The sequence below is a fragment of the Amblyomma americanum genome, chromosome 11 (assembly GCF_052857255.1).
Source record: "Amblyomma americanum isolate KBUSLIRL-KWMA chromosome 11, ASM5285725v1, whole genome shotgun sequence".
Classification (NCBI taxonomy): Eukaryota; Metazoa; Arthropoda; class Arachnida; order Ixodida; family Ixodidae; genus Amblyomma; species Amblyomma americanum.
This window is the reverse complement of record NC_135507.1, coordinates 60,895,947-60,921,378: the sequence shown is the minus strand read 5'-3', so window position 1 is coordinate 60,921,378 and position 25,432 is coordinate 60,895,947. Positions and strand designations below refer to the sequence as shown.

The 25,432-nt window shown below is 46.7% G+C and overlaps 2 protein-coding genes across 2 annotated transcripts in view; one reads left to right on the top strand and one right to left on the bottom strand.

Annotated features, from left to right (window-relative positions):
- Positions 1–22,004, top strand: part of tefu (Serine/threonine-protein kinase tefu) — a 192,362-nt gene extending 170,358 nt beyond the window's left edge. Inside the window, 6 exon segments of the mRNA XM_077642331.1 lie at positions 425–590; positions 5,974–6,060; positions 8,236–8,350; positions 9,655–9,851; positions 15,010–15,193; positions 19,167–22,004. Of these exon segments, the coding sequence (XP_077498457.1) occupies positions 425–590; positions 5,974–6,060; positions 8,236–8,350; positions 9,655–9,851; positions 15,010–15,176 (732 nt within the window). The 3' untranslated portion in view covers positions 15,177–15,193; positions 19,167–22,004.
- LOC144109508 (uncharacterized) lies at positions 21,999–24,983 on the bottom strand. Its single transcript, XM_077642333.1, has one exon. It carries the CDS (start codon positions 24,828–24,830, stop codon positions 23,463–23,465), a length of 1,368 nt encoding a protein of 455 aa, XP_077498459.1. The 5' UTR covers positions 24,831–24,983; the 3' UTR covers positions 21,999–23,462.
- Between the last annotated feature and the right edge of the window lie 449 nt (positions 24,984–25,432).

Here is a 25,432-nt window from a genome sequence, read left to right as displayed (position 1 = left end):
CCAACCTGGCATTATTGGGTCATTGTTTTGCTGAAGTCGCCAAAAGCCAGCTGGAAATTTTTTCCTTCGGCCAATGCAGAGTCAATACCGATGGCTGTACGACCAGTGATCTCACGCACACGAAGTTGCCCAGAGAAATCTTTCTAATTGAGGCTACGAAATGGGAAATTTTTAAAAATCTTTTGCGCAGCAACAAAACTGCCCCGCTGCGAAGGAGGTGGAAAAAAATGCTGGAGTTGGCCTTCAAGCAGGGGAGATGTCTATGCTGTTCCAAGAGGTCATCTCAGTTTTTGGTGCTGGGTGCACTTGGGGGATGACGGGCGCAGCAGGCCGGCATCTTGTGCTCCGGCTGCATGCTTGATGACAGTGAGTTATCAAAGTCGGTGCTTGTGACTCATCGTGAAGTTGGCTTTGATTGATGCAGGCCGTTCACAAGAGCTCGCCTGAGGAGCGCCTGCTTGCCTACCAGGAAATATGCCGCCACTTCCACCCAGTGTTCCGGTACTTCTTCTTCGAGAACTTCCCAGAGCCCAGTCGCTGGTTCGAGCGGCGCCGGGCGTACATTTACAGCGTGGCCACGGGATCCATAGGCAAGCACACCATTCCCTCGCACTTGCTGTTGTCCTTACTGCGTTCACTCGAACACAATGCGAGGCTCTTCTACCCATAATCAGGGGTGCACGAATGTTCGAAATTTCGAATGCGAATTGAATGTGTTTGTTATTCAGTTTATATTCGATTACAAAATTTGGCATTCGGGAATTTTCAAATATTCAAAAATTCACATCACCAGCGATAGACTACAGTGGTGACCTTCATAAATCCGGCAATGTCCGAAAAATGTGTTTTCTTAGAGTTCGTAATTTTTAAATAATGATTGCTTTTTTATTGAATTGTCTCAGAAAATTCTTTTTACCATCTTTAAGGCAAAAGCGGGCTTCCGAACAAGCAAGGCATACAGTTAAAACTCGATTTAACGAAATTGAGGGGAGCCGTGAATTATTTCGTTAAATCGAGAACTTCGTTAAATTGAATGAGGCATTTCTTGGGCACATAATTCAGTTCGTTCGATTACAGTAAAACCTCGTTAAAACGTGCCCGCTTAAACAGTACTTTCGTTTTAAAAGTAGTAAAGTCAAGTCCCCAACTGAGCACCCATTGAACATAATGCATTTTGCATCCGCATAAACCGTACCAGCTTATCGCGGTCGTATCGGTTAGCACGTACCATTTTCACTTTTCGTCGCACTCGCGCGTGACGAATTCACGCCGGTAGCACCGACCCAAAGGACGGTTCGGCTAGCGGCGCAACAATCTTCCCTAAATACCGCCGACGGGACGGCAAGCCACACAGCTAATGACAAATTGGCGCCAAAGTTGGTAATCATACAACTAGCGCAATCTTTGGTGGTCCGTATGGTCATCGTCATGACCCCCCGCGCTACTTTCGAGTGGGTAGTGCCAACACCACGACCGGCGCCGCTAGCGCGTATGAAAAGAAACAACAAAAATTCTTACTCGACAAGAAAGGCCCAAGGTGACTACAAATTTATTTTCCGCCAAAGAAGTCGGTGATCTTTGCCTGCGTGCGCTTTGTGAGCAACGGCCGCACCGATTTCTCATAGGTCTGAAGTGCGTCCAGCGCGTCTTCCGTCCCCTCGTGTGCGCCGGCAAAATGTCGCAGCAGATCGAGAACATCCATCACCTGACCTGGTGTCGGCACGGGAGCTTCGGCACCTGCAGGGTCGTCGGCAGCGTCTTCAGCCGTCACTCCCTCCACGCTTCCTACAAGCCGCAACATATCGGCATCAGTCAAAACTTCCGTTGTGACTGCATTTGCGTCGGCGTTCACGTAGTCTGAGAAACTTATGCCTGTGGGCACTTCATCCACTGAGCGAAGGTGTTCCCAGGCATCTTCATCCTCGTGCACGGCGCTCGCGCAGTCCGGACCAGCTTCGGCAGTTTCAGGGCCTAGTGTACCGAAACCGGCAGTCCTGAAGCAGTTGACAATTATCAACGGCCTCAATGCTCTCCAAGCCGCCGCCACCATCTCAACCGCCATAAAAATATCTATTTTCGTCTCGCGCTTCAGCTCCAGGTTGAGGAGAACTCTGTCGACGACTCGACGCTTGTATGCGCACTTCACGCTATTAATTATCCCTTGATCCAAGGGCTGAACCACAGACGTTGTGTTTGGGGGGAAGTAGCGGAGCTCCACGCTGGTCAGCTCGACCTCTGCAACGTAGTGGGCCGTGCAGTTATCCAGCAACAGGCACACTTTCCTTTTCTGGCGACACATGTCGCTGTCAAATTCCTTCAGCCATGTAGCGAAAATGGCACGCGACATCCACGCCTTTGAATTGGCAACGTACTTCACAGGAAGCTTTTTGGTGCCTTTAAAACAGCGCGGCCTCGCACTCTTTCCGATGACAAGCGGGTCTCGTTTGTCGGTGCCGTCCATGTTGACGCACAGCAAAAGAGTCAGCCTTTGTTTGCTGTGTTTGCCACCGTGGCACGCCTGCCCCTTCAGGGCGAGTGTTTTTTTTAGGCAGCATTTGGTAGAATAGACCGCTCTCGTCGGCGTTGTAGACGTCGCTGGCGGCATATTTTCCCAGAATGTCGGGCACGTTTTCAGACTGCCAGTCGCCGACTACAGCCATGCTTACGCTGCTCGCTTCACCGCTAAGCACTTTCCCGACGATGCCGTGTCGTTCTTTGAAGCGCGACAGCCAGCCGGGACTTGCCTTGAAGTCGTTGTCGCCCAGCAAGCACGCGAAAGAGCGAGCTTTTTGTTGGAGCAGGTCTCCACTCACGGGAATACTATTCTTCGCCCGCAAATCCATAAACCAGGCGAAGAGGGCCTCTTCCATTTTGTTTTGAGGAGTGGTCTTCAGCGTTTTTTTTGCGCGAGAGATTCCCCGACGAAGTGGCACGGAGGATGTCATCTTTCCCTTTCAATATTGTGGAGAGAGTACTCGCTGGAATGCCATGTGATGCAGCCACGTCACATTTCTTCTGTCCACTTGTCACAGCGAATTATGTCCGCTTTCTCGTCCAGGGTAAACCTTTTTCGTTTCTTGCAGGGCTCCATCTGCTAGTCAGGAGGGTTAGCGGCGCGCTTGCTCGCACACACCACGTCCGCGTTCACGATAGCAAGGCTAGACTGATGGAGGCCTAACAAGCTGAGCTTGACAAAGACGTGCGTTCAAAGGCACGGGGAAATCCGCACAAGAGCGAACACAAAGCACAACACACAAACACACACAAAAAAAACACGCGAACTGCAACAGCGCCATCTATCTGGGGGTTTACATGAGCCCGACAAAAGTCGGGTTAAGTCGGCTGTCGGGTAGAAAACCGGTTGTCGGGCTCATGTATACGCTAGGGGGTCGAGATAAGTGGTCGTCGAGTCGAGCTGGGCCAGCCCGGCTGCAGGGGGTGGGTTGACTCGTCCCGGCGTTGGCCAGAACCGGTTGAAAGGACCATGTATACGCTGCCGCATCGGCTAAGCGCCTTCTCTCCTGCCTCCTCTCTGGTATGGCGGCACTGCGCAAGCCTGGGCGCTCCTCCTCTTCTTTTAGCATCCGCGCGTGGTTTGCTTGCTCGACGCTAGGGGTAGCGGCAATCTCTGCCCGACAGAAAATGGGTTCATATAAACGCTGTCGCGTCGGGTGGTCAGCCCGACATCTGGCGCGGCCCTACTTGACCCGCCGCTGTCGGGCTCATGTAAACAAGGCTTATGAAATGTGGCACGAAACTTTTTTACTGCTGGCGCCATCTCGTGAACTCGACTCAAAATTAAAACTCGTTTTGCGCCGCGCAGTTTGAAAAAAGCGACGGGATGAAGATGCTCCGCGCTGTTACCGCTGACTCGCAATCAATAAATTTTGGGGTGCTGTCTACAAAATAGACCAAAAATTAACACTTTTTCACCTTTATTTCTCGAAAAAAGGTTCGTTAAATCGGGACAGATCACGGAATCGGTTTCGTTATTTCGGGTTAGTCAAAGCATTGAACCCTATGGGCGTCTGAGGGGTAATTAGGATACCTTCGTTAAATCGAGATTTTCGTTAAATCGGGTTTCGTTAAATCGAGTTTTGACTGTAGTGTCGAAAAAACAGAATGCAGGCGTCTTTTCGCTTTCTTTTCCACCATTTCATCATTTGAGCACGTCACATTCGGGCAGGGATAGGCTCGGACCTCGTGCGCAATTCCGCATGTGGGCTTCCTACATATCACATGACATGAACAAGACGGCCAATCGACCACTTCGATCACAATGCGAAAGCGTGTTTGTTTGTTTGTTTGTTTCATTATATGTTACGTGCCTTACATCCACATTCATGGCATTCGTCCTGTTGCCTACAACTTTTCTTGTGTGAGCTCCATGCATCGTTTTGGCCAACTATGATGTGCGGGAAAGCCCACATTCGGTGTTTCGCATGGGGCTGCCAAGGGGGTGGTAAGAGGGGAAGGGGGGGGGGGGGGGGGGCTGAGTCTATTGGGAAAGCTTTTTTTTTTTGAGGTGCCACTAACATGATAAGCAGTCTTGTAAAAATCCAGCCTATTGCATGGGACATCGTAACCTAACCCGCGAATCTCTGACATGTAGTAACAGCAAATGTGACAGTGATACGAAGGCCCCTGTCAAAAAACAGCTCGCCTAAGTAGTATACTATAGCCTCTAAGCTCTGTCGCCAGCCTGCGGCAACAGCACCTGCCGGTCGCACCCGAACCCAGCTGAACCGAGCTGCACACCGCTTTCAGATACTGACTGGTGCATTGCTGGTCATTTCCTTTCCATCTTAGGAGCAGTCTTACTGCTCCTAAGCCGCTGCGTGTTTCCCTCGCTTACGTCCGCGTGTTTTTTTTTCAGCACGCCGAAGCAGCATTCATGTCAAGGGTCTTTTCTTTGTTTGTGTGGTGAAACCTCCCCACAAGGCTTCACCGCATTTTTGTCATTTTTTTTTTTTCGGGTGAGGGAGGAAGGGGCGTTTTATAATTTGTCCTTTGAATAATTTGGACATTCTTTCCGATGTCTTGAAGTCCGAATTAATGAGGTTTTTACTGCCCACCACAACATTATTTTTAGTTGCCACTGATGTGTCAATTCATGGATTTCATTGTGTTCCTGATTCTGCATGACTGCAATACAGGTTGCATGCTGTTATGTTGCCTAATAAAGTCGCATTTATTTCAGTGCATGTCCTGTTTTGTCTTTTGTATGGTTCCAGGTCAGTGTAATTTTGTGTATTTCAGTTAAAAGAAACCATACACTATTTGTTAAAAAATAAGGTCAGCAGATTTGCGAATACATGCATGGATTGCTTGGTGGTGTTCATTTGCACTTGCTAAATAATTTATAATTCACTCTATGCTCTTAGCTGCCACAGTGACTCAGTGGTTATGGCGTTCGGCTGCTGACACGAAAGACGCGGGTTCGATCCCGTCCACGGCGGTCGTATTTCGATGGAGGCGAAATTCTAGAGGCTCGTGCACTGTGCAATGTCAGTGCAGTTTAAAGAACCCCAGGTGGTCGCAATTTCCATGGCCTATCGCCGCGGCATCCCTCATAGCGAGAGTCGCTTTGGGATGTTAAACATCCATAAGCCTAACCAAACAACACTGTTTTGATTTCTGCTGTTTTGCTGCTGTCTTGATTTCAACAGCTGCCTATAGCTAGGAGTGTGGGATTATTCAATATTCTAAATGAATCTAATGTTACATGTTCAAAATCAGTGAAAACAAATCCAACATGTTCTCAAGTTTTCGAATAATTGGCGCAAAGTTCGAATTAGGCACGCCGTAGTTTTCTTTGACAGTTGTTTCAAAAAAAGATCGCACTCCAGTGTTTCATTGCATGCTGCTGCGATTGATTTGCACGAGATGGGAGCTCCAGCACCCTTAAGCCCTTTCCAGTGTGCCTTTTTTTCATTCTGTCGTGAGAAATGAAAATTTTGTTTCCATCTACAGTTGGCTACATACTGGGACTGGGAGATCGTCACTGCGCCAACATTTTGGTCGACAAACACTCTGCCGAGCTGATCCACATTGATCTAGGTGAGTTGGCAATTTGGAATTGCAGTGGGTCGATGAGTTGCTTTGTGTGTTGCCTGGCAAAGTGTCTGTAATGTAAGGAAGACGACGAGCACACGTGCGAGCCGCATGGCCAGCGCCTGGTGCACGTTCCTGGCTGGACTAGCTGACCTCGGACTGCTGTTGGCCTTGCTCCCGTTAAGAAGCTTCTCTGAATAAACCCCACCTTACAGTAATTACAGTAAAACCAGCTTTTGCAGACTAAATTAGCCGTTGAAGCGAAGTGAAAGTGAGATGAAATTGATCATTTGTTCACTCTTGTGGAGGTCATTATCTCGTGCTATTAATGTTAAATAAGTGCGAACATTTTAAATTGGAAAAAAGTTTCAGGCAGTATGCGCTGTTCAATTTGGTTCATGCCACTCTGTTGCTTTTTCAAATTTTTGAATGACTTCGGCTTAGTGCATTAATCAGCAAAAGCTGTTATATCTTTTGTTCGACCATTGAGCTTAATCATACTTCCCCACCCTTTCCCTCTCTTCTCTCTGGCACTTTTTCTCTCTCTCTCATCTCCATTTTGGCCGCTGTCAACTGTGCCAGGTGGCGGGAACTGAATTAAATGTAATTAAATTCAGTGCAATTAAATACAACTAACTTGGGTCTAAAAAATTGGAGAGCACTGCAGTCTGCTGCGTTAGGGAAATACGAAAGCGTTTGCGTTTGAATGTTAGCAACTTTTTTTTTGCACGTCATTGCTGTCACGTGACCCTTGTCATGTGATCCTTGGATGACACCAGCAACTTCTTTTGCAATTCATTGTTATCTGACATCCCCAACACACTCTACTATACACACCACAATGCGTTCACTGCATGCCACTCTAACAAACGTGAACCAGCGACCCTTCGTGGTGTATGGGTTGTTTGCCTGCCCGGCACACACAGGGCCTGGAGTCGAACCACAATGCTGGCAAATTTCTTTTTCGAATGGTCATTTCCATATGGACGCGCTGTGCCGACACGCTCTGTCGACAGGTCCTGTACATGCTACTCATGAGACAAAAAATGCTTTCGCATTAATAATAGGGGATATTCAAAATTCCGCAAGTGCACTTTCCCACATAACTATGCTTCCAAAGACAAGATGATGGACTTCTCTATAAAAAACCTGCGAGCACTACAGGACAGGCACTAAGGGTGTGGATAGAATGTAAGGAACGTATTTTGAAAGAATCAAACAAGAAACTAGTCCTTCTTGCTTTGTTTCAGCTGGAAACATGTGGTCAGCCATCTTGTCTTGGTCAACATTGTTATGCGGGAAAGCGCACTTGCGGAATTTTAAATAACCCCTATTCCTTGAGTCGCTGTATATCTTAGGGTGGAATGCAGGATTATATGGCTAACCCAAAGCTATAACAGCTTTCGCTTTAAAAATCACCGATTGTCTCGCCCTCCTGAGCTCACAGCCAAGCGTCAGCCGAATTCCTGAATGGTTCTTGCCGGTTTGAAATGAATGCCCTCACGATTGTAGCCTCAATGAACTGGTGCTTTTATTGTAGAGTCGACTGCAGGCATGTGGCAAACCTCACATGCGATTCTGCTACACTTTGATTCTCCTACACTTTGCCACGTTCTAGCATAGCCGCTCTGCATATGCTGATCACTAAACAAACTGCAGCACCACATCACACATCACTGTGTCATACCGTACCGTAGTCGATGACCGACGGTTAACACGCGGTGACTGTGCAGCAAGCAACGGTGAATAGTGAACATGGCTGCTAGCGGATGACTGCTAGCAGGTAGGTAGACGGATGTTGACAGTGACTTCTTGGCGGTAGCTGCGGTTCAAGAGCCTTCCTCGAGAGGCATTTGCCGCTAATCATCGTTGTGATAGATCCAATTGTAGCAGTGCTTGTATTCATCACCTTTGGAGTGTTTCTTTCTGTCTGTCTGTCTGTCTGTGTGCGTGCGTGCATGCGTGCGCATGTGTGTGCACATGTGTGCGTGCGTGTTCACGCTTACCTCATTTCAAAATAAGATGAACTCGCTAACCCCAAGTGAAGTTCTGCTAAATTTTTTTTTTCTTTCGGATTACAGTGAATGTAAATGAATAATAAACACATGAAATTAAAAAACACACTGCCATTTTGCAAATTACTAAGGGTCGTCCCTCGGCACTGTCTATGCGTCTCTCCAGGTGTGGCCTTTGAGCAAGGCCGCATACTCACCACACCTGAGACTGTGCCATTCCGCCTGACAAGGGACATCGTGGATGGCATGGGCATATGCGGCGTGGAAGGAACATTCCGAAGGTGCGTCCACTCAGAGCCAGATATTTCTTGTTTCAGGGGATCTTGAGAGGCCTGCAGTCATTATGAGCATCAGCCCAGCTGTGTCCACTACACGATGAGGGCCTTGCCCATTGAGTGACCTGCATTGACCGGTAGTGCATCTAGACTGCCAGAACCAAAACTGTCGTAAAGCTTTTGGGCAGACAAGGGAAGAAAAATGAGGAGCTTGTTAGGATATGCATAGATAAGAAGGCAACACACTCTGAAACCAACAAGACTATTCGGGAGTGTTACTGTATTTTTATTGCTGTAGGAGCTGGTTAATTCGAACTTGAGGGACTTGGAAAAATATTCTAAATATCCGAAGTTCCAATTATCAATTGACCTAGAAAAAAAAGCTTACAATAACTGCTCGCATCATGGCAGATTTATTTGGTGAAAGACTGGGCAATGGTCACCTGCTTTTGAGATGAGATCAGTGGAGCAATGACTATTTTTCGCATAGCCATCAGTGCTCCGTTACATGCACACTGTCGGAAGCATTGAAGCAGAACTGTTTTGAAATCGTAAGAGTCTTCTCAGCATCTTTCATGGTGCAAAGTGGCAGCGGTGAAGCCTCCTCACAAGCGGCCGCATCCCTTGTGAGATCGTTTAATGATCGGTTAGATTGCTAAAGCAGCTCTGATTACTTGAAGCAATTGCACAATTCATGCAGTAAAGGTAGCGCATTCCAAAAACTATATTTTTGCCTGCATCTTATTTTCTTGCTGTGCTAGGGTAATTCAAAGAGCTGCTTAATTCAAATATTTTTGGGGTCCTTGTTACTTCATATTAATTAGGTTTTACTGTACATCTTAATGAGCCCATCAGCTCCCAACGTGTTCCTAGTTGAAATCAACAGGAAGAAGTGGGCTTGGGCAGGGCACGTAATGCGAATGCAAGATGCTGTTCCTTAAGGGCAACGGAGTGGATTCCAAGAGAAGGCAAGCGCAGCAGGGGCGGCAGGAAGTTGGGTGGGCGGTTGAGATTAAGAACTTTGCAGGAATAAGGTGGGCGCAGCCGGCAAAGGACAGGGTTAATTGGAGAATCATGAGAGAGGCTTTTTTCCTGCAGTGGGTGTAGTCAGGCTGATGTTGATGATGATGAAATTGAGGTCAGTGGAAGGGTCGGCTAATGTGAGATCAGTGGAAGGGGCCTTTCACCTGAAGTGGGCAAAACTAGACTGATAAGAGCGGTGATGGGAGCCCTGTGTTCTCTGAACACATCTGGGTGTTGAGGGTCCCCTCCCGCTCTGCCTCAGGTGGCTCAGGTGTATGTTTGTGCAGGTGCTGTGAGCGCACCATGGAGGTGATGCGCGCCTCGCGGGAGCTGCTTGTGACGGTGGTCGAGGTGCTGCTGCACGACCCCCTCTCCTCGTGGACGCTGAGCCCCAAGCGGGTGGCTGCCCTGCAGAGAGACGCCGCTCAGCACCCCGCACTTGAGGGTGGTGCCGCCGGAGCCGAGACCCACCAGCATGACCAACGTAAGTGTGGGTGCCTCCTGCAACTCGGGAGTTCTTTAAGGGGACATTGAGGCTAAATTGAAGTTTGCCTGCATTGATGGATGACCACGTTGTAATGACAATGAGGCTACCTTTACTGATAACGGAGTTTTCATAAGCCACAGAAAAGCTTTAAAAAAATGGAATGTTACTGCCGCCACAGGATGGTTTCATTAGCAAGCCAGTACACTTTGGTCACAGGTCTCGGAGGCCACAGGCCACACTGCCCTTCTCTCATGACTGGCAATCATGGAGTTGTTTTCATTCTTGATGTCACAAGTTGTTTGAATCAGGTGACAGGAAAAAAAAAAAAAAAAAAGTTTTGTGTTTTCAAGTCCAAATTGTTCCGCAGTAAATGTGTTTTTTGCTGCTGAATGAATGTCAACAGAGCCAGCAAAAGCCAAACAGTCGAATTTTACTGAGAATGAAAGTTAGAGTTGTCCGCAGTGTCTCTTTGGGAGGAACCAGTGATAAAATGATGTTTCATATTCTAGCCATCTTTTGCAGTCAATTTTCAGATGTTAGGAGGCTACAATTCTTCTCTTGCAAGCCACAACATTGGCAATTTTTAGTGCCCTGCTATTTTTGGTCAGCCCTCAGAAGCCCGATGTACTGCCATAAGTGATGCGACAGCTGGCAAACGTTAAGGTTTTGTGCCCATTGACATATGCTACATTTTGAAACTCGCAGTGTGTAAGAAGCTTTGCAGTTAATGTGGTTAAAGAGCGCTGCTGTCAGATTATAGAAGAAGGGGTTTAAAGGTCTAAGGTCTGATTAGCGGTTTCATGGCCTGCCAAGTTTGTGGCTCTGATGACAGATTCTTTTGTCATGGAAATCATGAAGGATTTTGGGCTGCTTATTGGTGGCTATGGTTTGTCAGAAGTGGCACTGCTAGTCATGAAGAGATGGCGAATGCAGGACACAAGAATTGTGCAGCATGAGAGTTTCTACACATGTTCAAGGCGCAACATCGCAATTCTTTACTTTGGTGTAAGCCACATCTCTAAGAGGGCTCAAGAAATTTTACTAAGTATCAAAACTAGGTGCTTATTAAAATTTTAGCTTCAGATTTTAATTGAATGTTAATTGAATAATTGGAGTCTACTTTCAAATGTTAAGTATGGTGTGTGAATGACACTGACCATGAAATAGCACTACCGTATAAACGCGTGTACGGGCCGCACCCAAACTTTCCACAACCCATGCGGGAATAGCCTTCGAAATGCACGTGCCATGGCCTCCACGATCAGCTCCGGCTGCAAGCAATGGTGCGCTTGATCGCAGAAGCCACGCACGCGTATAAGTGCTTCCAGGTTCTGTCCATGGATGGTGCCCGAGGCCGAGGGTCACCATCATCATCAACTATATCGCGGACTCTCACTATCCCTACCGGCATTAGTATCACCAGCTCCAGCAAAGGCATGGGAGTGTTCTAGCGCGTTAGTTCATCGTAGTTGTCGCTTTCGTATTCTGCCGCCGAGCATTGCAGTTTTAGCACGATGGGCAAGCACCTTATTTGCTACACAGTTGGGAGTTCGCTCTCGAACACGGCAAGCGTGTGGCAGGCAGGAAATTCGATGTGGTCGATAAGTGCATCCGACAATGGCACAGCCGAAAGGATGCATTGAGGAACACAAGCTGCAAAAAGTGGGATTTCCGAGGCAAGCCGTACAAGTTTCCGGAACTGGAAGAAGAGCTGTGCTGCTATGTCATGGAAGTGTGGAACGGCTACACGTTGACAGCAGATGTGCTGCGCGACTTTTTGAGGAATGAGCATGCATTAGAGCACAGCACCAGCTCAGAATGCCCCCTGGGGCCCTTAAGGGTAAATAAATGATGAATGATGATGATGATGACTTCGTGAGTTACAGTTGAACGTAGAATAAATGCCGCTCATTTTCTGATTGGTCTGTTTTTACTGTAAAAAAACAATAGAGCACAGAAAATCAGGCGGTTGTGCACGAAACTGCAGCGTGCGCAAAATGAACGGAGTGGAGCTTTTGCTGATGCTTGCTGCGCATCTCTGTCTTGATTTTCTGCCACCCTTTGGTTCACATTCCGTGCGATTGGTTGTAGCCATAGCAGTCAGCCTGCACTGTTGGCCACAGCGCAGTGATATGGAAATGTGGTCTGTTCACGACAATTGTCATGACAAAATGCCTCAGGACAAGGTCGAAACTATGCGTGAAGTTGACGTCGGTACACTGTGGTTGTCGTCAAAGATGTCGTCAAAAAGCACGCTCGCTGGCTTGGTCGTTTGCGAATCAGGCTTGGATGGCTGGGAAATGAGGCAGCGTACACATGGCCATCCCAGTGACTTATGCTTTTTGGCGTAAACAGTCGCGCATCATCTGCAACTCGCCGTTGTGGATTTGCGAGTGACAGAGGTTGCGTTATTGTGTTGGTCAGAAAGCGGCAGTAACATGGCCGTCGCACGCTGCTCACTTTCCCCTTGCAAGCATGGTCACAGCCGGTCGCGCGTTCTTTGCGACTCTGGCTGCAGCCCTCCGGTGCGCAGGTTGGGACGCACTGAATGCTGCCCACCTCTCCTTCAGTTTTGAAAGCAAAGAAGAGGCCCTCTGATAAGTTCGGGCTTTAGAGCAGGTGTTGGCTGTTGCCTTCCGGAGCAAAAAGCAAAAGGTGCTGGCCGAATATTTAAAACAACAAAAAAGGGTATCTCACTACTTTACTGCTTCCCAATCACAGTGTACTTCAAATTTTGTTCACATTTGTTTGTTCGAACTTCTGTTAATCCAAACTGCGTCAGCGTACCCACGGAATTTGAAATAACGACCTTATACGGTACGATCCTTTTGCCTTCAATTCGCTATAGTAAAGCCGTATAATCTAATGAAGTTAATTTTCGACCACAACAAACTTTTTCCACAGCATGGTTCCACTTTTGCAAAATATTTGCTAAGTAAAAGTGAACTTATTATGCTATGCATGTACATAAGATCTCCAGTTTGTTTATTTTTGCACATCCAAAACTGCCTGCAGAGTTCAGTACTGTTCCATCTGAATTCACCGAAAATGGCTGCACTTCAAATGGCATCACTCATATTCCCCACGAATCAGCACTCAGTGACAGCATCATGCGCTGTGCATAAACGCACTTGAATCACTGCGGCACATCGTGCACAGCGCAAGCTATAAGTAGTTACGTTCGATGATGATGATGAATTTTTATGGCGCAAGGGCATCTGTGGCCAAAGAGCGCCTCGGCACAAGGTTTTTCTTTTTCTCAAAGTGGGGTCAAAGACCCATTTCCCAATCATTTCACCCTAAAGAAGCCAAGCACCAGGCAGTGGAAAATTTGTACCCATTGTATCACCGATGGGTACCCGGCGGCACTTGGAACCGAACCCGGCACCTCCCGCATGCAAAGCGGATGCTCAAATGACTAGGCCACCGCTGCGGTAGTTACGGTCGAGGGAACTCATTTATTTTGTATCTTTTCTCCTTAATCTGCAAAAAGGGAAAAGAAGAGTGGAAGCCTACAACAATACTGAGTGGTGAAAATGACTCATATCTCCGTGTGGACTGCAAACGCGAAATAAACTGCTCCATGGTTCTGATTCATACATCGCCGAGGCTAACTTGCACTTCACTCATTTAGAGCTGCTGCTTTTTACGTGTAACATTTGTTAAGATGTAGGTGGTGCCACATCAAGAGATGCAAAAGCAAAAATATGTTTTTAAAAAAAAAGCGCAGCTTATTGATTTTCTAGATGACATTGAGAGGTGTTAACAAGTGGGTTTGGGGGGGATATGTGACGTGCTTGGATTTATAACTGATGATTCTTTTATGTAAATTGGAATGGTGAGGCTTGTAAATTTGCTGAGATAAAGGAAATTGCAAGTGGTACAGGACAAGGAAATGCCTGCAAAATGCCTTAGTCTTGTAGTGGATTGCAGTGCATTGGATTAGATGATATCGTTAAGTGCACTCACTGAAGTTCTTTCGTCTGAGCTGTTCGGTTTGTATTGGTACATTGGAAGCAGGGATTTTCAATATTTCTAGCCTCGGGAAACCCCATTGGCAACCCTGTGTGTCTTGGCTTCCATTCTTTTCTGCATGACATGCATGCAGAAAAGAGCACGAAGGCTTACACCCCGCCTACCCCTAACATAAAGATGTCCAAATTCAATTTATACTGACTGGCTGCATAGGAAATCAGTCTGCTGTCAGCAACTACACTGCGACTAGTCCCAGAATAAAGGAGCTAAAAGAAAGGTAGTGGTCAAGGCTTGCATAGATTTAGGTATCTCCCCGGGACACAAAAACCTTTCCAAGGAACTAAGGGGTTTCATAGAACCCAGTTTGAGAACCCCCCACCCCCCCCACTGATTTGAAGCAGTGTTTTCTGGAAAGATTTTCTACGAGAAGTCTAGAAAACAAGTCTTACCCTTTATAAGGTGAAAGCTCTATGCACGTCTCACGAGCATCAAAATGGAAAAATTGAATTCAGAATAACTCTAGGAATCAGATGACATCACTTTCAAACCGTTTCGACCACTGGTTTTTATGATAAAAGGGGCGCAAAGGTGTACCAATGACGCCGTAAAAAAAAAAAACCTCAGATATGCAGTCGCCAATTGATATTTCGGACTCAGCGCGACTCGGAAAATGGTCCTAATAATTTAACAGTCCGAAAAATCTGTGAATTAAAAAAAAAAACAGGTTTTCTGCAAAACAAAGGCTTTCAAATTTGCGAAATTCACTGCTCCCCAAGCTCTGTTTACAAGCAATAATATTAGACTGTATCCGAGCCATAGTCATGCTTTTGCCATGCCTGTGCCACCTCGCATCGCGACACCAGGTAGCACGACACAGCCGAAAGTCACGCCGTGAACGAATGCAGACGCTGCGCGAACTAACAACAGTTAATCTGCATGGGCAACAATGCTTGCAAAGACACTTGAAGCAAGTGGGACGCATGTGCCAACTGTTCTACAAAGGTTTAAGAGTCATCTCATTGTCTTCTTCAGAAAATTGCACTCCCAAGATGCACATGCCATGCCTCCTTTGTGCCCACCACTTCAAGCAGTTCATGTATAGCGGTTGTCCTCGCATTCAGCGTCGCCGCTCCCAGCAGAGGTGGCAGCCCTGCGAGCACCACTTTTCTTCCACGTGCAGGGAACCGGCTGGCAAGGCGCATGCTCCTGCGGTTGGAGCAAAAGCTGCGTGGCGTGGAGGAAGGGGCCCCGCTGAGCGTGGCGGGCCAGGTGAACCTGCTCATCCAGCAGGCCGTTGACCCACAGAACCTGAGCCGCCTGTTCCCCGGCTGGCAGCCCTATGTCTGACCTCCACTTCCATTCGGGTAACTACGTCCACTGCCGCTGCTGCTTTACGGGTTGCTGTGCAGGTAGAGGCAACACGACAGAGTACCTGCGAGCCTGTGGCAATGCAGGCCGATGGTGCTCTCTTGACGAAACACTCGCCAGACTGGATCCGATGTGTGAGCAGTCATAAGTCTGGTCAGAATTAAGGGATACCCACTGCTGAGGATATTACAAGAAAATGTTTACAGAAGGGTGCGTTCGGGAAGTCCGAAGCCTGTGGCCATCTGAAATCTCATTCTTCACTCATCCACATCACTGGCCCGTTCTCGTGGGAGTTAGTGTATCACTTGCACGGCATGATGCCACACAGTTGGCATGCAGCGAAGGCAAACATCAGACTGTGCAATAGTGGTGGACGTTCCATGAGTTAAACAGGTTTATACATTTAAACCTCAATATAAGGAACACGGATATTACGAATTGTTTGCTATATTGAATTGTTCTTGAATATTTTTAACAAACATACGCGATTCTTACTTTATATATCAAATGCGCTTTTTTGTAAAACGAATATATCAAACTATTGGGCAAGAAGCTGTACGGTACCCGCTTGGATGACAGGCGGCAGACTTTGACACACTACACGAGTGACTGGTGGTGGTGTGGGAACGTTTGCTCCACGGTTCACGCTGTGTCCCACACCTGCTACCAGAAGATGCAGCAGCATGTACAGTTGGTAGCCAGGTGGTCAGCACCTGTTTGCACCTCTTGCTCCAGTCAGTAGTGCCCCAGCACCAACGGCATGGTCAGTCGTAGCCTTCCAGTAGCCATCCTATGCTTTCTGTCAACTGTCACGGAGGTGACGAAAACGGTGGTGGCCTTAGTTCTCGCATCTCATTTTTGACACTACACCACTGTAATGTTGGAAGCCACCCTGGCTGACATTTGACCTGCCACGCCGCGCGCTAGCGGTGCTGCGCGGCGATGACGGTTTTTTGCGGCCTCTGCAATCGCCGCGAGCAGTTTTGAAATGGCTCTAAAGCTTCGGAAGAGGTCTATCCCAGTTGGCGTCTTTCCACAAATAATTTCGCTTCTCCTGTGCAAGTCTGGCAAAATTCATGTTACGAATTTCGGATATACTGTAGAACCCCGCTATAGTAATGTCATACATGATAAAGTGAAACTGTGGTCTCATTTCGCCTCCCATAGACGACTGTACATTTTTGCAACGGGAGCTACATTGGGCTACCAGTCGAGCATTTCGGGGCGGCTGGGAGAGGCTTGTTGTGCGCGTGCGCTGTTACTATATGGCAACCGGAGAGGAGCAGCACGTGCGCTTCGCCGTCGCCACCTTGCTGCACGCCGCTCTATCACCTGAACCACGCGTCGCATGCGCAGCATTGCGTATAAAAGGCGGGGGTGTAATGGGCGTCTGTATAACAATGTTTGACATGGATGCAGAGGACAGTCCAGCCGCTACTAAACGGCAGTATCGACAAGAGAAGATTAACTCTCCCGATCCTGAGGTTGTCGCCTGGCATTTGGCTACTGAACAAAGAGAGAATGAGCGTCAGGAGGCGAAGAGAGCAGCGGATACGCCCGAACAGAGAGAGGAACGGCTTGCCGAACGGAGATGCCAGAGTGCCGAGACTCATAGACCGCGCATAGCCGCCGAGATAGAGCCTGTGGAAGACGGCGCATAGCCGCCGAGATGGAGCCTATTTGTCTCTCATTGCTAAACATACAGTGACCACAACAAGCTCAGCCAGGGAAACGTACCTCTCACTACGTATATCCTGGCATAGCCGAGCTAAGCCACTGCAAATTTTTTTTTTGCTTATAGTAGTTTTTTTTTTAAAGAAAGGCTGCGGTAAAGAGCGTCTGGCTGTGGCGAAGCATCTCCCGTGTACTGATGGCAACGTGGCACACGCGGGGCCGACATTCGGATGCAAATGGATATCAGACGATAAAAGAATTGGCAGTGGCTTAGCTCAGCTACGCTAGGATGTACGTAGCGAGAGGTACGTTTCCCTGGCTGAGCTTGTTGTGGTCCCTGTATGTTTAGCAATGAGAGACATTGGGTGTACACATCTTGTATTCATTTTGCTAGACAGAGACGAAGACTGCCTTATGATCTGTGAAGTAGCATGCAACGGTCTCAATTTTTTCGGTACAGTATTTCGATTTGGTAGAGCCTGTTTAGTCTACAAGCTCTATAGTAGTTCCCCCATTGTGTAGTCTGTACGTGAGGGTTCGAAGCTAAATTAAAGTCAAACTTTTCTTTCATACGCTAAGAGAGTCCTGTTTCCTCTTGAAATCACCCGAAGTTGCACACAACTGTGAAACCGTGCCGTAGGCTAATATGCACGAAGAAACCACATCAATCGTCTGCTTGACAAATGTTCCCGGTGCCACATAGACTCCTTGGATGATAATGCCGCTTTCCAGAAGCTGAACACAGCAGGCTTCACCATTATTCACTGCGGTGATACCTTGTTTCACGTACACACAGACTCCAGAGTTCTTGTTTCGTTCAAGGCAACCCGCCAGGCGACAACCTCAGGATCGGAAGAGTTAATCTTCTCTTGTCTATACCTCCATTTAGCAACGGCTGGACTCTGCTTCTCTGCATCTATGTCAAATGTTGTTATACAGACGCCTATTACACCCCCGCCTTTTATACGCAATGCTGCGCATGCGACGCGCGGTTCGGGTGATATAGCGGCATATGGCAAGGCGACGACAAAGAACGCGGCGCATCTGTAGGGTCTCTCTGGTTACGTCCTCTGTGGCGGCGAAGCGCACGCCACAGTTTGTTGCTCCTCTTCGTTTGCCATGGTAACGGCGCATGCGTACAACTGGCCTCTCCCATGTACTGCGAAATGCTCGACTGGTAGCCCAGTGTACCTCTCGCTACGAAACTGAGTTCTTTGAGATAGCTTCAAACCATGCTCGGAAGCTTTGAGGAGAAACCAACTTCTTCAAATCCTTGGGGCGGTAAGGCAAAACGTGCAGCGCGCACGAAAAAACAGTGTAGCTGGAATGAACGCAAAAGGAAGGAGGCGCAGATTGCTGTGAATGAAAAAACAGTAAAAATGCAGTGAAGACTGCGGAAAGGAAGAAAAAGGCCACGGCAGCGCGAAGCACAGGGAAGCGGCGCCAAGACTTGGAGGTGTGAGCAGTACCGCCGCGCCTCGACTGTGTAGCGCGTTTACTGTTAGAGAGTTACAGCATTGCGTCATCCGCGATTGCTTCCGCAGGCACCAGTGACACGTGACCACTGACCACGCACTGATTGGCCTTGTCACGGCAGGCGCGCAAGCAAATGACAGGCACGCGGTGCCATCTGCCGCCTTTGGGGCGTTCTGCGCATGCGCACGGGCGCCTTGCGGAAGCGGTTTACGGTAGTGGATCGCGCTATGCTCTAGCTCTCTGTTGCCTCTTAGACGACGCCGAGGCTGCAGAAAATGATGCCGTGTTCACGCAAAACTTTGGTTTTCGCATGAAATCATACTCGCGTTATATTCGTAACCACATTGTATTTGTGCAAATGGGTACTTACTTAAGACGCAAACAAATCCTTAAACGTTATATCATGATTGTGATAACTGAAAATAAATATTTATCACATAAACGGGCAATAACAGCAGGACAGAAGGTATCTGTGAATGTTTCTTTTATAAACCAACACTGTGTTTAGTAAGTAGTGAATTAATTACCAGACAGCATCCTCAGAGCCATGCCATCAGCAATAACTGATGCAGTAAAGATTTTTGCTGTTCTGAGTCACTTTACTATAGAGGGGTTCTACTGTATCAAACCTTGTTACAGTTTTGTTACTTTGCTGAAAAACTAGCTACCCGTTTCTTGCCGTCCCTTAAATGGAGCATAAAGCCTAAACCATAGCGTCGTTTTTTTTTTTTTTCTTAGCAGTCGCTCACCATGTGTGCATTTTGAACCTATTACCTTGTATCACAGAAATATTGTACACTCTTATTATACATCTTGCAGGAGAAGCCCCATCCATTCACTCGCCACCACCAGTTGTTCATGCGCCGCTATCAAGACTGCCATTTCAGTGCGCACCGTTTCCCCATTGCGTGATGTGCTGGGACATGTGCCTAGTCGAAGCTCAAGCTTTGCAGTCCAGGGCGGATTTTCAGTCACATTTGCCCCTTTTGCATTTTGTCACAGAACTGGCTGTTGCATTGATCATAGCCGTGATTCTTTGTGACCACATTTGTCTGTGATGTTTAAACTTTTCCAGCTTTGCATTCCTGTATAGCCACAGTAGCTAAAAGGAATTTATATTGCATGTAATGCTGGCATCTTTGCATCACGCAGTTTTATTAACTTGTGTGCTGTGGTTTCCGACTGTGGTAGAGAACGAATGTGGTCAGATTGTCGTTATTGAAAACTCTGGTTGACTTAAATATAAAAAAGAGTATGTTTAGGATGGCTGTAGAATGGTTGACAACTCTGTAGTTACAAGTGTGTGCAGGATATTAGTTAATCTTCGACTGTTAAGGATAGTACAGCATATAGGGCTTTCAGCTTTCATGAGTCACAGTGTGCCAGGCAAGGCTTGCCACATACCTGTGGGGACCAAACCCATCTAGGGTCCTTCTCAGGCTTCTTGTGCCTGAGAATGTTTAGTGTCATGTTTTTGTCGCAGAAAAAAACACTATTAAGAATCTTTTTTTTCTTTTTTTTTTTGCTCACTTTTTCTTCCTTGATCAGCCGATGTTGCTGCCGAAGTACCTAGACCACTTTGCGCAAGTGTATTTGAGGTCAGAAGGCTGTAGTACTTTTTCTAGACTCTTCCATTCACCACTTTTGATGTCATATGCATAATAACACAGTGCGTATAATGTACAGGAGACCGCCGAGTAGGTGTTGTTGCGTGTTGACCATGCAACTTATGTGTTCATATTGATGTTGCCATGTTTGAAGTGTGCACCGTATTGTCTTTGTTACGAGTCACATGTTTTTGCATTTACTAATGCCAGCAGAATTTTAACCATTTTTTTTATATTGTATTTAGAGCTTCGTGCTTAGTAACGGCTCGCTGTTGAAAGGTAAGACAGCCTTGCAGTTTGTTTATTGCACTTAAGGCCACAACTTTGCTTCTGCGAATTGCACTTCTGTTATACATTCTTGTTCATCTATACAGTTAAACCTGGATGTGACGAAATTGAGAAAGGTCCGTAAATTTTCATTGCTGCAGTTGATACATGAAAACTCTACAGGACAATGCAGAACCAAAACCAAAATAAAAAATGTAGGTGAAATTGCCAAGCAAGCGTTTTCATTCAGCCACTGTGACAGAAGTTCGTAAAACACAGAAAAAGAATTTCATTATCATGTTGACAACGCGCCTGAGGCAGGAGCCGCTGTGCGTGGGATACGAAAAGTGGTGGAGGCAGGGGAGTCGGAGGCATCCTCCTATGCCACACTGCTCATTCCCTCAACGGGCTGTAAAGCTTGGTTGAACATCCTCCGGACGTCAAAAGGAGTTTCAGTGCCCACTGAGCCACGTCTTATAGCTACTTCATGTTGTATATTACACTGCTTTTGAAATGCCACCTGATGTGGTGCTGCATTTTCCATGAGGAGAGCTGATCACGCTCAGTCCCGACACATTGTGTGAATTGCATTCACTCATCGCAGTCGTGGCAGTACTTGTTTCGTCACCGTGAAACTTTCTCCTGTTCCAGCCAAATTTCAAGTGACAAGCACTAGCTAATAGATACTCGGCGTCGTGAATTTGTTATGTAACTTTCAAGTGCCACAATATCTTTGTTTTGTGGAATACACACACTTCAGTTCGGGGTGCATTGGGGAATTGATAAATTTAATATCTAAGAATTTGCTTACATGGAGGTTCGTTACATCCAGGTTTAACTGTTGTGATTTGAATAACATGCGACGGGTTAGGGAGGCAGAAGTGTTTAGCTGCCATGGAAGTGAGCTTACCTATTCCTAATGGTTTGCACAATTGCCTCACTTCATTTGCACAATAAAATTTAGTACAAGTTGCTTCGCTGCTATACGAAGCTTAACCTCACTTTACACTGGCCTTTTTATTCATGACCTCGCTGTAACGTTGCATTTATGTTTTTTAGAGGCTTGTTCTTTTAAAGCCATTGTCAACACTGAGGTGTGCGTTTACGCTGTAGTATTATTTTTTGCGTGTCATTTGCTTTGCACAGAACACCTGTTCTTTGTACAGGCAATACGACGGATTATTTCTCTCAGGATTGATTTTTTTTCTTTTAGTTCTAAAAGGGGCAAACTGTGTACCTACCTCAGGCTCATTCCTTTTCCATGATTGCTGTTTTTATTTTTTGGTTACCTCATGTAAAACTAAAACCACATAAACATGTTTTCCTCCTTCAATGTCATGATTTTTGTCAGGTGGTTGAATGTTACCTTTTTTTACACGGGCATGTCTCTGCCTACATATGCCTATATTTTTGGGGCTTTTCTAAGACTCCATAACCTCTGAAGCTACCTCTAACATGCAGTGCAGTCAAATATGAAAGGAGCACTTGTTTCCTTCCATTCTAAATAGTTTTGCCACTGACAAGTGAGCCTCATCGTACTTTTCAAAGTTTGGTGAGGAAGGATAACATATCTTGGTTCTTTAAGAGAAGTTGTTTGCCCTCTTTCATACTTGACCAGACTGTACATCTTTTGAGGCCTAAAAAAATGCTTTGGGCATGGTGCCTCTCTGTTTCTATCAAATCCTTTGAAATCTTCCCTCTCAGAAACATTTTTCACATCTGTAACACATTTCCACTATCTACAACTCCATATAAACAAAACCAGGACATCAGATCCTTTCTGCAACATTAAATCTTTTTATTCAATATAAGACCTTCTGACTGTTAATGACTCCTTACTGTAAACAGTCATCCATCCACCAAGCACATAGTTTTTTTGTGTTTTTGGTGTTTCTAAACCCTTATAACACCTAGTTTAGACACTGTGTCCGTACTATGGATATTGACGTCTTCTACAGAGTTTGTACTATAGTTCGACTGCACAGAGCCCTCGCACACCTGCAGAAATGTAGTGAGCTGCATATCAAGCCATGCCAAGAGTAAGCTTAGATTGTAATGAATGAAGCTCACTAAAGGGCAAGTCACTTTGTTGTGCAAAAGTTTGCACCACACTAAACGTGCAGTTGTAGTGTTGTGTGAGCTTCTAATAAAAATTGTCTTTAGAGCTCACAATTGGCGACTTGTGGTGCAGCAGTTTATGTACCCTCTTTCACCCTACTGCGTGCTTTCTGCGATGTTAACTGTTTGCAGCTTTGGTTTTGTTGTGTGCATTACATAGATCAGCCTGATTGAGATCAGCAGGTTGTCTGAACAAAAACTTGAATAAAGTCATTATCGTCCACAAGTTTGCTCAAGATCGTGCTCTTCGAAACCTGAACATGTTTCATGCCAACTCAGAAAATAAGTGTTCTGCTGCCTCGAATACTTGAGCTGTGTTGCAGCAAATGAGGTTTGGAGCAGGTAAAGTAAAACCTCATTATTTCAGACATTAAGGAACAAAAAAAACACCCAATTCATCTGCAAATCGAATGGCTTCCAACGAAGTTCAGAAAATAATTCAGATCAAAAAAAAATTTAAAAGCTGAAAAACCCGCCAGTGATCTTTTGTGTTTTTATATGAAAACTGCGCAGCAACAATGACTTCGCAGTTCCGTTAAATGCTGCACTGCCCACCCAAATTAACTCAAGCAAGCCCAGCAGTTACCCTAAGAGTATCCATTGCCAGATATGTATGAATACTGTGATCTTGTGTACCTTGTCACAGCAGGAGCAAGACAGATTTGAAAATACAGGCAGCACATACCAAACAAAAAAACGGCAAATATGAGCTTGACCCGACAAAAATTTCATAGCAGGTGAGAAACGATTTAAAAATACAGTGAAAATCAGCTAAAAAACCATGCCAAGCTCAGTAACAAGAATCAGTTAAGACGTTCTTCAAACAAACACAATGATTTCTGCATGACAACATCATTGGTAACATTATTCTAATCAGTGAAGGTCCTAGGAAAAAAGGAATATTTAAAAGCGTTCACTCACAAGTTTAATGGTGTCATTGAAGCCATGTAAATTTGCATATTTTTGCTGATCTGGCCAATGTAATTCAGACAGGTTAGCTAGCAATGGTTCTCGCATCCTAATTTAGGAAAAAGCAATGAACCTTTACAAAACAGCGGTGTTTCGCGATTTCATGACATTTTAAATTGTGCTTTTCTTTCAATACTATTGTGCAGAGTTGACACTAATATGGTTTTTTTCTCTTGTGGGCTTGTCGCAGATGTGTTGCAAGGGTTACATTTTGTGCAAAGACCATGGGGCAGAGATGGCACTTGTATGGACGCTCACCCGTGTGGGTACGAACGTGTTGTTTCAGGTGGCTCTGTTGAGCAAAGCTGCTGTTACAGTGGTCACACTTGTATGGACGCTCACCCGTGTGGGTACGAAGGTGCTGTTTCAGGTGGCTCTTTCGAGCAAAGCTGCTGTCACAGTGGTCACACTTGTATGGACGCTCACCCGTGTGGGTACGAAGGTGCTGCCCCAGGTTGCCCTTTTGAGCAAAGCTGCTGTGACAGTGGTCACACTTGTATGGACGCTCACCAGTGTGCGTACGAAGGTGCTGCTCCAGGGTGCCCTTTTGAGCAAAGCTGCTGTGACAGCGGTCACACTTGTACGGACGCTCACTTGTGTGCGTACGAAGGTGCTGCTCCAGGTTGCCCTTTAGAGCAAAGCTGCTGTCACAGTGGTCACACTTGTACGGACGCTCACCCGTGTGGGTACGAAGGTGCTGCTCCAGGTTGCCCTTTTGAGCAAAGCTGCTGTGACAGTGGTCACACTTGTACGGACGCTCACTTGTGTGCGTACGAAGGTGCTGCTCCAGGTTGCCCTTTAGAGCAAAGCTGCTGTCACAGTGGTCACACTTGTACGGACGCTCACTTGTGTGCGTACGAAGGTGCTGCTCCAGGGTGCCCTTTTGAGCAAAGCTGCTGTGACAGTGGTCACACTTGTACGGACGCTCACTTGTGTGCGTACGAAGGTGCTGCTCCAGGGTGCCCTTTTGAGCAAAGCTGCTGTGACAGTGGTCACACTTGTACGGACGCTCACTTGTGTGCGTACGAAGGTGCTGCTCCAGGTTGCCCTTTAGAGCAAAGCTGCTGTCACAGTGGTCACACTTGTACGGACGCTCACTTGTGTGCGTACGAAGGTGCTGCTCCAGGTTGCCCTTTAGAGCAAAGCTGCTGTCACAGTGGTCACACTTGTACGGACGCTCACCCGTGTGGGTACGAAGGTGCTGCTCCAGGTTGCCCTTTTGAGCAAAGCTGCTGTGACAGTGGTCACACTTGTATGGACGCTCACCCGTGTGGGTACGAAGGTGCTGCTCCAGGTTGCCCTTTTGAGCAAAGCTGCTGTGACAGTGGTCACACTTGTATGGACGCTCACCCGTGTGGGTACGAAGGTGTCGCTCCAGGTGGCCCTTTTCAGCAAAGCTGCTCCTGCACTGGCTACACTTGTATGGACGCTCATATGTGTGGGTACAGAGATGTTGCACTGAGTCATACTTTTGTGGAAAGCTCTTTCCACAGTGGCCACACTGGAAAGGATGATCACTCATTTGGGTGAGAAGGTGCGGCTCTAGAGGGCTTTTCTTAATAAAACTCCGACTGCAGAGGGAGGACTGGTATAGCTGCTTAGTCCTGTTTTCACCTTGCGACACTCTCAGCTTGGGATCAGCCGTGGCCAGGCCTGCACCAAGAAAAGGAGAGTATTTTCAGCGTATTAGAGCCCATTTGGTAGCACGGCCAGTAAGCTGCAAATGAAAATGGCAATATTACACGACATTTAGGCTAAGAGTTCATTCCATGGTCAATGGGTTGTGCCTCTAAAGAAAGTTTTTAAACCAAATTTTCTGATATTTATAATTAGCATGGAGTTGGAGGGATAATGTCTCAGCTTTCGAACAATTACTGAGAGCGATGAGCAGTCTTTAGCCAACTTACGCACCAGGACAGCAAAGTCCTCATATAATGCTTGGCTTCATCGGAGGGATCTTGCAATTCTGAGCAAGTCTTTCACGAATAACAATGTCTGCGAGCTTTGACTCATGGTAGAGTACACTGCTCATGAGTGCATTCCTTTTGTCCATAAAAGCTTCAAGGTTAATTACTCTGCATGTTGCAGAAAAAACCTCTAGCACATTGCTGGAGAAAAACTGCT

Excerpts from the sequence above, each read along its gene's own strand:
- LOC144109508 (XM_077642333.1), bottom strand. The coding sequence starts at position 24,830 with ATGAGTGATCATCCTTTCCAGTGTGGCCACTGTGGAAAGAGCTTTCCA.